General features: G+C 33.3%; 1 protein-coding gene across 1 annotated transcript; it reads right to left on the bottom strand.

Moving 5' to 3' along the window:
* Window positions 1-7018: 7018 nt before the first annotated feature.
* On the bottom strand, window positions 7019-10294 carry LOC107832722 (cyprosin-like). Its single transcript, XM_016660584.2, has 14 exons — window positions 10186-10294; window positions 9442-9781; window positions 9305-9365; window positions 9109-9203; window positions 8924-9036; window positions 8625-8793; window positions 8507-8546; window positions 8361-8425; window positions 8173-8286; window positions 8012-8076; window positions 7800-7923; window positions 7594-7710; window positions 7407-7492; window positions 7019-7335 (listed from the first exon to the last, which is right to left on the bottom strand). Exons 2-14 carry the CDS (start codon window positions 9778-9780, stop codon window positions 7251-7253), a joined length of 1473 nt encoding a protein of 490 aa, XP_016516070.2. The 5' UTR covers window position 9781; window positions 10186-10294; the 3' UTR covers window positions 7019-7250.
* Between the last annotated feature and the right edge of the window lie 2357 nt (window positions 10295-12651).

The raw sequence follows: 12651 nt of genomic DNA on the forward strand, positions 1-12651 counted from the left end.
GAAAATAAAATTTATGTGAGGATAAAATTATAATTAAGATTAAATATTCAAAACAAAATATGAACTAATATTAAGAATTTGAATCAACATAAAATAAATTATTTTTTATGTTAAGACCAAATAATTAATTCTTTCAATTAATTATTTAGCTAGAGAATTCAATTCAATTATTGTTTAAATTTATCATATGAGTAAAATTATTTTTTTAGTTAAAAAAATCTTAGGGTACATAGATTTTTTTCATAAAAAGAGCGTTAAAGATTAAAAATATTAGAACAAAAAGTAAAAAAGGTTAGTATAATATTAAGAATTAAAAGGCCATACAAGTGTTTGAAGAAGCACAATCAAAACTAAATCCTGAACAAGAACAAGCTTTCAAGACTATATTATAAGGAGTCGATTCTAGTATAGCGGGATTATCCTTTGTAGATGCCTTCGATGGAATCGAAATATATTCTGTGTCAATTACTTGCAAATGTCAGATCAAGAGGCATGATACTGTCAGCAATAATAACAAGTGGTGTACCAGCAACGATTTTATTATGAGACCACTCACTTTAGATTTGATACACCTCTTCAAATAATTGATATAACCATCACAAATATATCAAAGCAGAGCAATAATGCTAAATTTATAAGGAGGATTGATAATATGAGATGAAGCGCTTATGGGGAAGTGTCAAACGATCGAAATAATTGCTCGGAGTTCTAGATATAAATTGGATATCAATGAATAGCTTGGTGAAAAATTAATGGTTTAAAAGGTGATTTCTGTCAAGTACTACCAGTAGTTCCTATATCGACGAAAGTAGAGACTGTAAAAGCTAGCTTGCCAAAATTATACTTATGGTCTCAAATGAAAAAGATTCAAATGAGAAGAAATATAAAGTAAGAATAGATCCAGTATTCAGTGATTTATTGCTTCATGTCAAATATAAAAGATGATTTGGTTCTTCCAGAACACTTGGTTATCAGCCCAACGGTAATGATAATGCATTTAATAAGGGAAATATTTTCATCATTAGATTAAAATATAATTTGTGCAAATTGCATGATAGAAATTAAAAAGCAATCTTAGCTAGCAAAAATGAATATGTTGATCAACTAAATAAAAGGTTGATTGCAAAAATTTGTGGTATAAATAAAATATTTTTTAATTTTTGACTTAGTAGAAGATGATACCAACAATTACTACCAAGAAAAATACTTAAATATTTTAATACCAAATGGTCTTCTACCATACATATTTGTTGTCAAGTTTATTATTTCTTACATATGTTAGTGTCACTGTATATATAATAGACTAAGTTAAAATTGATCTTTCATGGCATACAGGTTGATTATGAAGAAAAATATGCATGTCATGCTACTAAAAAAACTTATGCCAAATAGCTTATGTAATAGCATACAGATAGTATATAGAAATTTTGATAATAACGTCATACATGCAAAAATTATGATACTGGTCAATATTTCTAAGTATATTTTTATCCTTGAATTCAACTTTCATCTTCTGAAACTAAAGAATAACCTTTTAAATTTGTGTGAAAATAATTTTCAGTATACTTATGTTTTGCAATTATAACAATAAATAAATTACAAAGACAAATATTCTAAATATTGGACTATATTTACCGCAATATATTTTCTTGTACGAACAACTATATGTTGCACTTTCAAAAGGGATATCAATATCGACAACAAGAGTTTTGGTCATGGGAGAGTAGCAAAATTATTAGAAGGAAACATACACAAAAAAATATCGTGTTCAAAGAAGTGCCCGGTAAGATACCATCACATTAAATACTTTTAAACTATGATACATAATTATCTAAGTAATATGAGTAAATTGATCATTTGTGTAAGTTCTGATGATGTCATTTCAATTTGAATTCACGTATTATGCTAATGTAATAATATTTTTCGGTATTTAGATAATTATTGTATTATTATCAGTGTTTTAAATGGCTTTTCTAGGACTCGCCTCGGGTGGGGCACTATCAAAGTGCTTTGAGACTCGTGTGGGGATTAGTTATGTGAGACTTACGCCCTCAAGCGTCCGATTGTGCGCCCTAAACACGCCTAACACTCAACGCTCGAGACTTGCCCCACAATTCCTATGCAAATCATGTGTTGAATTCACTAATTAGCACTATTGACTCTCAAAATTCTTCAACAAATGAATAATTAAAGTTCTTTTTATCTATAGGAATATGAAAAATGTGAATAACTCAAAAAACAAATGATCGTATTGCATATTTATTAATTGAGTACATCGTGAGGGTGAATATCATTTGAATATCTCTTCTGTAATAGTTAACCAAAATTTATATCTTTACTTGATAAATCTTCATGTCTTAGTTCTATGTCTCACTAAATTATCATATATTTATTATTTTACTCTTTAAAAATTATTTTATATTTCTCGTGAAGGGGTAATAATTTAAATTACAATGTTGATAAAATTTATTGAGTATTTACTTTTAAGGAGGTAAAATATGCAGTTTGATAATATTTTTTAAGAAATTATGATTTTTAATCGTATAAAAGTTAAGAGATTGTAGTAAATTTATATTTCATAGTAACTTTAACAGTATTGCATTATTTATACTTGTAAAACACACTAGATATTTTATTTTATAAGAGTTTCTTAAATTCTTTTTAGTTTTCATGAACTTTTAATGTATCTTATATATGTTTTTTTTTTGGTTATAATGCTATATTATTAATTCATAAATTTAAAAAATTAAAGATCCATGGGGCTTACGCCCCATGTCTCGAGACTTTCGCCTCGCCCCGTATTAAGTAAAACGCCCCGCCTCACACCCTCGCCTTTTAAAATACTGATTATTATATATAAATTTTCTCTCATTAATTAAATTTTGATGTTCATTTATATAAATAAATATTTAAACCATCACGTGCACGTTCATAGATACTAATAACATAAAAAGATGAGGTAGGTAATAACTAAACTACTAAGATTTTCCATTGTTTGTTTTAAATATTTCTTATAACCATCTAGTACCTAGTATCCAATGGTCCTAGTAATTCAAATTTACGCTACATAAACTCATTATATAAGAAAGCACACTAAACTCATTACTCCGGGAAAGAGAGATAATTTGTCTTCTTCTTAATTTTTAACCTTTTCATTATATAGGTAGATTGAAAGGAGAATAGCGCAAATCACACTAGGTGTAAAAGACTCCCATGGATATCACTTATAGGTCGTTTGGTTCGAAACACATTATACATGGATTAATAATGTAGGAATTAGTAATGTATTAGTAAAATATGCCTTTGACACGTGGATAGATCACATGATGGCACGATATTGCTTGGAATAGATTTTATCCCAGAGATAAAACAGTAGCAAAACTTTGTCCGTGCAAGAAGTATTTTTGACCCGGTAATTCCTTCCCGAGAACACGAGAGCCATGTCTCAATGGAGCGCCCCAAAGAAGGTTCTGGGGATCCATTGGTGAAGTAATAGCTCGGGATCTAACTTGCTCCTCAACCATCCCCGAAATATTAGGGATTCACTCATATCCACTATGTCAGATACTTCTCCCACAATCGGCGAGTATCTCAGTGATTACCAACCACCCAGAGCGACGTACAGAAGTGGGGATGAGCATGTGAATGTTAGACTTAAGATATAAATACCCTCACTCCTTGTACTTGTAATTCATTCAATTTTCTCTCGAACTTACTAGTTGCTCAAAGCTATTGTATCCTGTCTAGGCTAGGCAATCAATTTCTCCTTACTAAATTCAGGAGTACGGACTTTTGTTTATGTCTCGTTATATATACATATACAGTATTATAGCATTTTTACCACCATCGAGCTATAATCGGTAGGCAGGCCCCTATTGGGCAATCTCTGATAAGATGGTAAGTTATATACCAAGCCTACTGTGGCCGAACGCCTATGAGCGAGCCTAGAATGACCGAGATACATAGCCTAATATGGCCGAGTACCTATGAGCGAGCCTACTATAGCAGAGCAGTTATACATAGCGAGCTACTTTGCAAACATTGTGGCTCATAACGAAGCACAATAAAAATCATTCTTTCTTTTGTTTATTTATGTTTATTGCTTTATTCATTGCTTATGTAGCCTAATTCTACAATTCATCCAACTAAGCTTTGATTCGAACATATTGCTAGTGGCCTCATGAAATAAAAATTTAATTATTTTATCCAAAAAATATTTTTGAGTTAAACTGGCACTCACCATGAGGCCTAACAATTAAGCGTTTGACTCAGAGTTTTATTCTCATCATTGAACCTGCCTCTCACCTTTTTGTCAATTTCCTTTCTATTTTATAACTCAGAATGAATGGAAAGAACGTTCAACCAGCTGATCATAGCAAGTCATCACAACCTAGTGGGCGACCGGGGAACTCCGTGAATCCCCAAGAAAAGCAGGCTTACGCCTACGTGTAAGGAGATATTGGCTAGCAAGCTACACCCAATAAGGATGCGTCGCATCACAAGGATTTTCCTTCCCATAAAGACTTGCCAACCTATAGCTTGTAATGTACTTGAATCGAAATTAAAGAATTAGGGAAGAAATGAGAATTTTATTACTTGTAAGATTCAATACAGCAATAACTACAATGAAAGAGTAAAATGAAAGAGAACTAATTCAAAGCTAAAACTCAATTAATGAGCTTCAAGCTCCTCTGTTGAATTCTGAAAGAATTAGAAAGAAGAAGAAGAAGATGAGAAAGATAGAGAGAGAGGGAAAGAGTAGAGAGAAGACATTTTGGATAGTTGGAATTTTGCCAAATCTTGCGTAACCTTTCAGCCAGGTCGATGTGTGCATATATGAGAATGCACTGGTAGTCACGTGCTTCTCATATGCTCTAATAATATTTGGATTCATGATAATCAATATTGCAGTGTTTGCCCTTTGGCTAGAAAAGTTTAGCGCACAACCGTCGGGGACGACAGATGTAGAGTGTGGTAGTTTATTATGGTCCATTGCAAGGTATGAGACTTGAGTCCCACATCGGTATTGCAATATGTTGATGTGGGGTTTATATAGCCTTGGGCTCTCCCACCTTAATAGCTAGCTTTTGGGGTGTGGTTCTCCCTGGGTTGTATCAATGGTATCAGAGTCACTCACCGCCCTCCGTCTCCATTATTCCATGGATGATGACGCCGGTATTGCAGTATTCGTCCGGGGATAGAAAAGTCTAGCGCACATCCATCGGGGATGACGGATGCGGAGCGTGGTAGTTTGTTATGGTCCATTGCAAGGTATGGGACTTGAGTCCCACATCAGTATTATAATGTATTGATGTGGGATTTATATAGCCTTGAGCTCTCCTACCTTAATAGCTAACTTTTTGGGTGTGGTTCTCTCTAGGTTGTATCATAGCTTCACCAAATAGAGTGGCGAATCCTCACCACCAGATTCCCAGCGCACGATGCCTCAAAGAGATTCCTTGGATCATCCTAGTTTAGAGGAAACCTTGAAGTCCTTTATGGCTCAGCATCAGAGTTTAAATGTGTAACGACCCGACCGGTCGTTTCGAGATCTAGCATGTCGTTCGGAGGTTTACTACCTCTACTTATCCTATTAAGGGCTGGTGATTCCCCATACCGTCATATCCTCCATGGATGTGATGGTCACAGGAAGAGGAGCAACGACAACAACCTCAATGGAGGAGGTTATTTCTTGAGCACTAACTGAAGCATTTGGAGAAGCCATTGGTGGTTGTGATAGGAATATGAGGAAAGATAAGAAGTGAAAATGTCAAAAGTTTCTATAAAAAAGCAACAATAGAGTCTCCAGAATTCCAAGAAGGATGTTTGAGAAAAAGATAATAAGGACAAAGGAAGAAGACGGTTCTTATAGGCGAAGTAATCATGATCGCGATGGAATCAGAACCTGTTGATGCCCGCCACGTGTCTGGAACTTTAAATAGAACCGACTAGACATCCTTTCAGATTTACAAATAATGACGATTGTTTGGGATCCACGCATATCCACTACGTCAGATACTTCTCCCATAACGGGTGAGTATCTTGGTGATTACCAATCATCCAGAGCGACGTGCGAAAGTAGGGACAGGCGTGTGAACGTTAAACTTAAGCTATAAATACCCACCCCCTTACTTCATTCAGTTTTCTCTCAACTCACTCTTTACTTAAAAGCTGTTGTATTCTGACCAGGCTAAGCACTCAATCTCTCCTTACTTTGCAAATACTCTGGCCCATAAAGAAGCTCAATAAAATCATTCTTTCTTTTGCTTATTTATTTATTTATTTATATTGCTTTATTCATTGCTTATTTAGCCTAATTCTACCATTCATTCAACTAAGCTTTGATTCGAACCGATTGCTAGTGACCTTATTAAATATAAATTTTATTATTTTATTCCGAAACTATTTTTGGGTTAAACAAGTAATACATAAATTAGTAATGCAAGAATTATTTCTTGTTGTGCGTTTGGTTCATTGTATTAAAAATTGGATATAAAAGATATTATTTAAAATATTAATTAATTTTTTGAACTAAAAGGCTATCAGTTTATAATTATATCCATGGATAATTTACTTTCATAGGCTTCTAGGAAAAAGACAAGGATACTTTTGTCCTTTTGTTGTTTCATTTATGTATAAATTATACATGGATTAGTTATTCCATATTGATAGTGGTATAAAATTACGCGGAATAACTATAACAACTCCCTTATACCCTGATTATTTCTTCCTATACACCAGGACCCCTTAGGCTATATGCCTTGATGATGATGGGTTATTTATTTTACATTGTAGTACGGACTCATTTTAGTTAGGGGAAAACATTTCCAATTGCCAAGTGGTCATTTATGACATAGTTGTTGATTTTAATTGGGTGAGATGTGTATTTTAACCTAACCTACTCATTAGAGAGTTGTGAGGGAATAATTCAATAACTAAGATACTAGTAGGTGCTAGTGTTTTGCTCATGCCAAAAATAAAATAAAGTGCAGTGTCCAGTGTTGAAAAACCAGAAAAGTAAAGTGTGATATCTGAAGTATATTATTCCCAAAACCATTTCTGAGTGTCCAGTACTGTTCATCAGTATGAAGGACATTGAAGTCGAGTGACAAATGAGTGAAGATGAACAAAGGGGTAAAAACATAGAATAGTTTTATTTGTCTACCTAGAACTAGAAAGTAAAATCAAGCAGCAAAACCAAACAAATTTTTGAAGAATCCAATTTGTCATATATAATCCTTGAAACCGCTCTAAGCACTTTCTGCAAATCCAATTTGTGAATTGCCAAAGTCGAAAACTGTGTGATATGCTCTCAAGAATGCATCTCCAAGAACCCTGCAAAGTAGAGTAGAATATATATCATATATATAATATATTATAACTTATGGCAGTAAAAATAGTCTTACCAGAGGGGACGTCGCGGATGCGCGTTTAAAGTTGTAAATCCACTAATACAGTGGACACCTTGACTGTCATCAACTCTGATAACATACTATTACAGAAAGGAATAATTAAGATAGTAAAGTTAGAAGCTTATATATAATTGCTGCAGCTGAACTTGCTACCATAGTTTCAGATAACATAACAACAAACCTGATCTGGAGAAAGGGGAAAAGATTTTTTCCCAATGGTAAATGTTATATGTGGCAGGGCAAAGACATCACAGTTGATAAATGACTTTCCCCCAGGATTCGGAAGCGTCTCACACAGCTTCAGCACAAAATACATACATGTATTAGTAGTAGTAACTAGTTACGATACGAGAATTCGGAAAAGGAAAATTAAGTATAAAAGCATACCTGATTGGCATATTGAAAAGCTTTTTCTTTTGATCTCTCTTTTCTAATCTCTACTTGTATCCAGAACACTATCATCTCACAAGAAGAACATAAACCACCTCGAATTCCCATTCGGTGTTCATGACTGAACATATAATTAGATTAAACATTTTGGATCATCGCTCGGATTGGACAGCCAGCCAAGATGAAGGAAAAGGATTCAAAATTCTAACCTTCCACCTAAAGATCCATTATTTGTACAGAGTCCAATTCTGTTGCAAATCTTCTCCGGTTGTATCTGCATGCATGCAGGCAAACAAAAGGATGATAACACCTAAAATACCTGCACTCAACATTTAGAGCTAATCCTACAAACAAGTTAAAAAGCACTTACCCCTGATATCAAGCGTTCCCAGATCGAATCCCCATAATTTGAGACAACTTTTTTGCATTCCAAACTAACAATTCCTTCAGCTCCGATGGCATGATTTATTTGAGTTAAAATAGTCTGAAATGGAGATGGCTGAGAAGAAACAGATCTTGCAAATAAGAATTAAAATCAACAATGGTTTAAATACAGACAGTTGGACCAGCAATAAAAGATGTTCCAGTATCCACAATAGCTTGACATCCATCCTTACAAAGACCTGAAAGGGAAAGAGCAGAAATTACACCTAGAGATGCATTATTTTTATATTGTAAATCACATATGTATATGAAGATATTACCTGTTGAATTGTTTCCTATAAAAAGATCCCCTATCTCAATCTGGAATGTTTGACAAAAACTCAGTTTTTTCAGGTTACAAATACAAATAAAGTTCCATTAAACAGAGACGCAGATTACCTCCCAATAACCATTTTGAGCAACTGGTACGTATGTATGCTGACCCCTGAAGTGAGTCCAATCCATGCCTCCAAAGAGAATTTCACCCGCTATCCTAGACGTAGGATCTCGATTTAGCCAGAATGAGAAGATTGACTTGGTAACCATATGCTGAAGCAACATGTTATACCTGAAAACAAAATTAAGAATGTGGATTTCAATTTCAATGATACAGATAAGAGTCTCATTAAAACTATGTCAGAAAGCATAATTAACTACTACGCCAAAAGTTATTATAATATGAAGAGATAATAATTTACCATACTGGTGTGACATTCCTTGAAGCCGTGTCCTGAAATCCAAGCCCTAGTACTCCATCAAATCGTGCACGCAAGAATGTGAAGTATCCCTCCCGTGTTACCTCAGTGAAAACCTGTACGTTTAATTAATTTTATTCAACATATATATATATATATATACTGCAAATTAGAAACAAGACCGGCACCTGCTGCTTTAAGATAGCATCTCCAACTTTCAAATTGTCTTGGCTGAAGAATCCATGCACTGAACCAGTGCCAAAAGGGATTTTGCAAGACTTTCCTATATATCATAAAATTAAGCCCACGTATAGTACAAGTGATAATTAGCTATTCAGTGCTTAAAATCAACAATGCAAATAAATTAGGTTTGGAGGTCCATACCAATTTTTGTATACGTATTTGATAGTCTTGATTTGTACCTGGGACGAAGATAACATGCAATCTGCATTGGATAAATCCATTCAAAAGTTAGTTTCATGTTGTGAAAATTATTAATCCACAACTTCACAAAGACTAACCGAGAAAAAGCATCTTGAAGAAGGGACCCAAAGATAGGAACTTGCAGTATCAAACACAACAATGAATCGTTGGGGCGGTGAACCAATACCAATCTCCGCAAAGTAGTGGACATCACGATAACTTTTTAGGTAAATTATCTGGTCATTCAGATCAGAATTACCCAATTTTCTATTGAGATCTTTAGCGTACATTGTTGCATCCCTTATACTAGAAAGGTCCAAGGGTCGCCTTTTTAGCTCAATCCTAACCATATCATCAGCATATACATTGAAGCCGAAACCACAGGTTATATACCATATCCATATTACAACTGATGCAACAAGATTTTTCATCTCCATTCTGTTCACACATATACAGAAACAACTTCAATTAGGACAAAAGATAAAAATATATACTTATATAGTATTCCCTTCATTTATGATAACTCCATTTGGTTACTTCTCTTCAATCAAAATACATGCTTGTTTACTGTTAAAATCTTACTTTTAAGTTTTAATACTATGAATCAATCTATCAATCAACTATATTAGTTGGAATTTGGCTATATGAATCCATTTTACTCTATTCATGTGGAGTATTTCTTTCTAATTTACTACTCCATAGTATTTAACATTTCAAACGATCTTTTTTAGATTTTAAACATGAATGCATAAAGAAGGTAAACGAAAACTAAGAAAATGAAAAGGCTATATACATAAACTAGCAGTCAAGTATCCAAATAATAGCAAGCAGCTAGCTAGTACCTGACTTAAATTAAAGTGACAAACTCCAAGGTTCATGCAAAACAAATGCCACAAAACGGTTTTTTATATGTGGCAAAAACTCACCAAGTCATCATAGGCAGTGAATGAGTCCAAATTTTGAGGAAACCTCCTTGTAGTTTCGATTGAACTACATTATATAATTAAGCACAAGAAAAAAAAAGTACAGTTTGCACTTTCTGAAGTGAGCAGAGGTTATTTTTTCCTACCATCTATCCATTTAGCTAAAGTGGTCACAGGTACATTTACTGTAGAGCATAAAGAGCAACATTGCATAAAGATGGGATTTCATTGGGAGTTAGAATTAAAAATTTAATAATTATAGAATGTTGCCATACAAATTCACTGAAGTTATAGTTGCATTATTGCCAAAAAAAATAAACATCAGCATTTCATGACCTAAACGGAAGCTAATGGACTATAATTCTGATTAACCTTTTGGTATATTTAAAATAGTTTTGCAAACTTTAATATTTTAACCAGGAAAAAAAAGAGGAAAAGAAGACAAAGCCATTCCCAATTAACCCAATTTTGTTTATCATCCTCGAAAGGAAGCAACATCTATTGGCCAGCATACGTGTTTCCTAATTTCTGGATTTGGGGTTCGAGAAATTTCGCCCGTCACACTCATGCAAATATTTAACATTTTTATTTTTGTTTTTGATAAGCTTAAAGGAATCCTAAAGGGTATATGGATTTTGGAGGCGCATGGAGGTTCTAACTTCTAAGGATTTGTTTGGTACGTGAGATAAAGGATAATTAAATCTGTGATTAAATTTGAGATGAGTTTATTTCATATTTAGTTGAAATAAAGTTGCAGTATAATTAATTCTTGAATTAGTTATACCGGGATTATAGTATTATTTTTATCCCTATGGAAGAATGAGATAACAATCCCAAAATAATCCTGAGATAACTTGTTTACCGAAATAATTAATCCTGAGATCACTAGCAATCGTATTGATTAGTTGAAAGAACTTTTTTAAAAAAAACATTTCTAGCTGATGTTTGGTCCAATCGTATTGATTAATCCTGAAACTTTTGTTTAAGTTTGAAAGAATATATATATATAGGAATTTTTTTCTTCCTATACAATATTTGAAACTTATTTACTAAAATTGTTCTAATTTTGTATATTACCCGCCCTAAACAAGGATTACTTACAAATTATATACAATCCATTATTAATGCATTAAATTAGGAGATTCTTTGCTTGGAAAAAGGCATAACTGTAAGGAACAATCGTGTTAACCACATTTGAGTATATGATGGTGGCAATAGCAACTTCCGTTTTAGTTTCTTCCTAAGCTTTATGTTTCCTGAACCCGTTGGGGCAGGCATCTCAAAGAAATTTTCACTTCTAGGCCCTTATTCAGACAGAAATAGTAAGCAGCAAATTTAGCCCAATTTGTAATTGAAATTAAAACAAATAATACGAATAAATCAACTCCATGATAATGAAGCACGAGAGTATTATAATTAACAATAAGAACAAATTCAACTCTATAATTATGTAGCACAAGAGTATTGAAATTAATATAGAGAAACTGCACTAATAAAGCCAATTACCAAATAAAATGACAGAGACACAAAACGGCCCCTGAACCCTATAATATTTGCACAATATATTCTGATAAAGCTACTAAAAGTCGGACAATAGCAAAATGAAGAAGAAATGGTACATAACCTTATTCTTGGTGTTAACCACCAAGCCAATGAAAACCTACAATTACATATTGGACAATTCAACCTCTAGTGAAGCAGAGTCTCTGTATGGAAGAATTGACCCCAACACTTTTGGGGATCGAGTTTATAGGAGTAAGCCTCCCAAGAAAATTCAGGAGAAGGAACAGAAACATCCACTTGTCTCTGAGCCCACTGAAAAGAGACGGAGGATTCATGAAGAAAGTGTTCTTACTTTGGAAACAAAGGAAGGAGGAGGAGTTTACCAGCCAAAAACAAAGGGAACTAGGGCTGCTTATGAAGCCATGCTCTCTATAATTCAATACCTTTTATGTGGAGGACAACCCCTCAACATTGTGATTGTGGCAGCTAATGAGATCTTAACTGTGCTAAAGAATGAGAAGTAGTATTAACTTCAACATAACATTGACAAGAAAAAGCTGCTAATTGAGAAGTTGTTGAATACATTATACTCTTCTCTCTCTTTGTCATAATTAGCTATTTTTAATAAAAGAATAATGCATGGTACAATATCATATAAATTAAAAATAAATTTAATACAAATTTAATACAAAATTTGATATATCTACAACAACATACATAATAAAAATAAATTTCATACAACTAATTATGCAATATACAACTTATCTACAACTTTCATACATCCTTACCTAGTTAAATACAACTACAACATTATACAACTTAAATACACACAAATATGATTTGTATATATTTTATATCTGATTTGTATATATTTTGTATGTG

Source organism: Nicotiana tabacum, chromosome 14, assembly GCF_000715075.1.
Source record: "Nicotiana tabacum cultivar K326 chromosome 14, ASM71507v2, whole genome shotgun sequence".
Lineage (NCBI taxonomy): Eukaryota > Viridiplantae > Streptophyta > Magnoliopsida > Solanales > Solanaceae > Nicotiana > Nicotiana tabacum.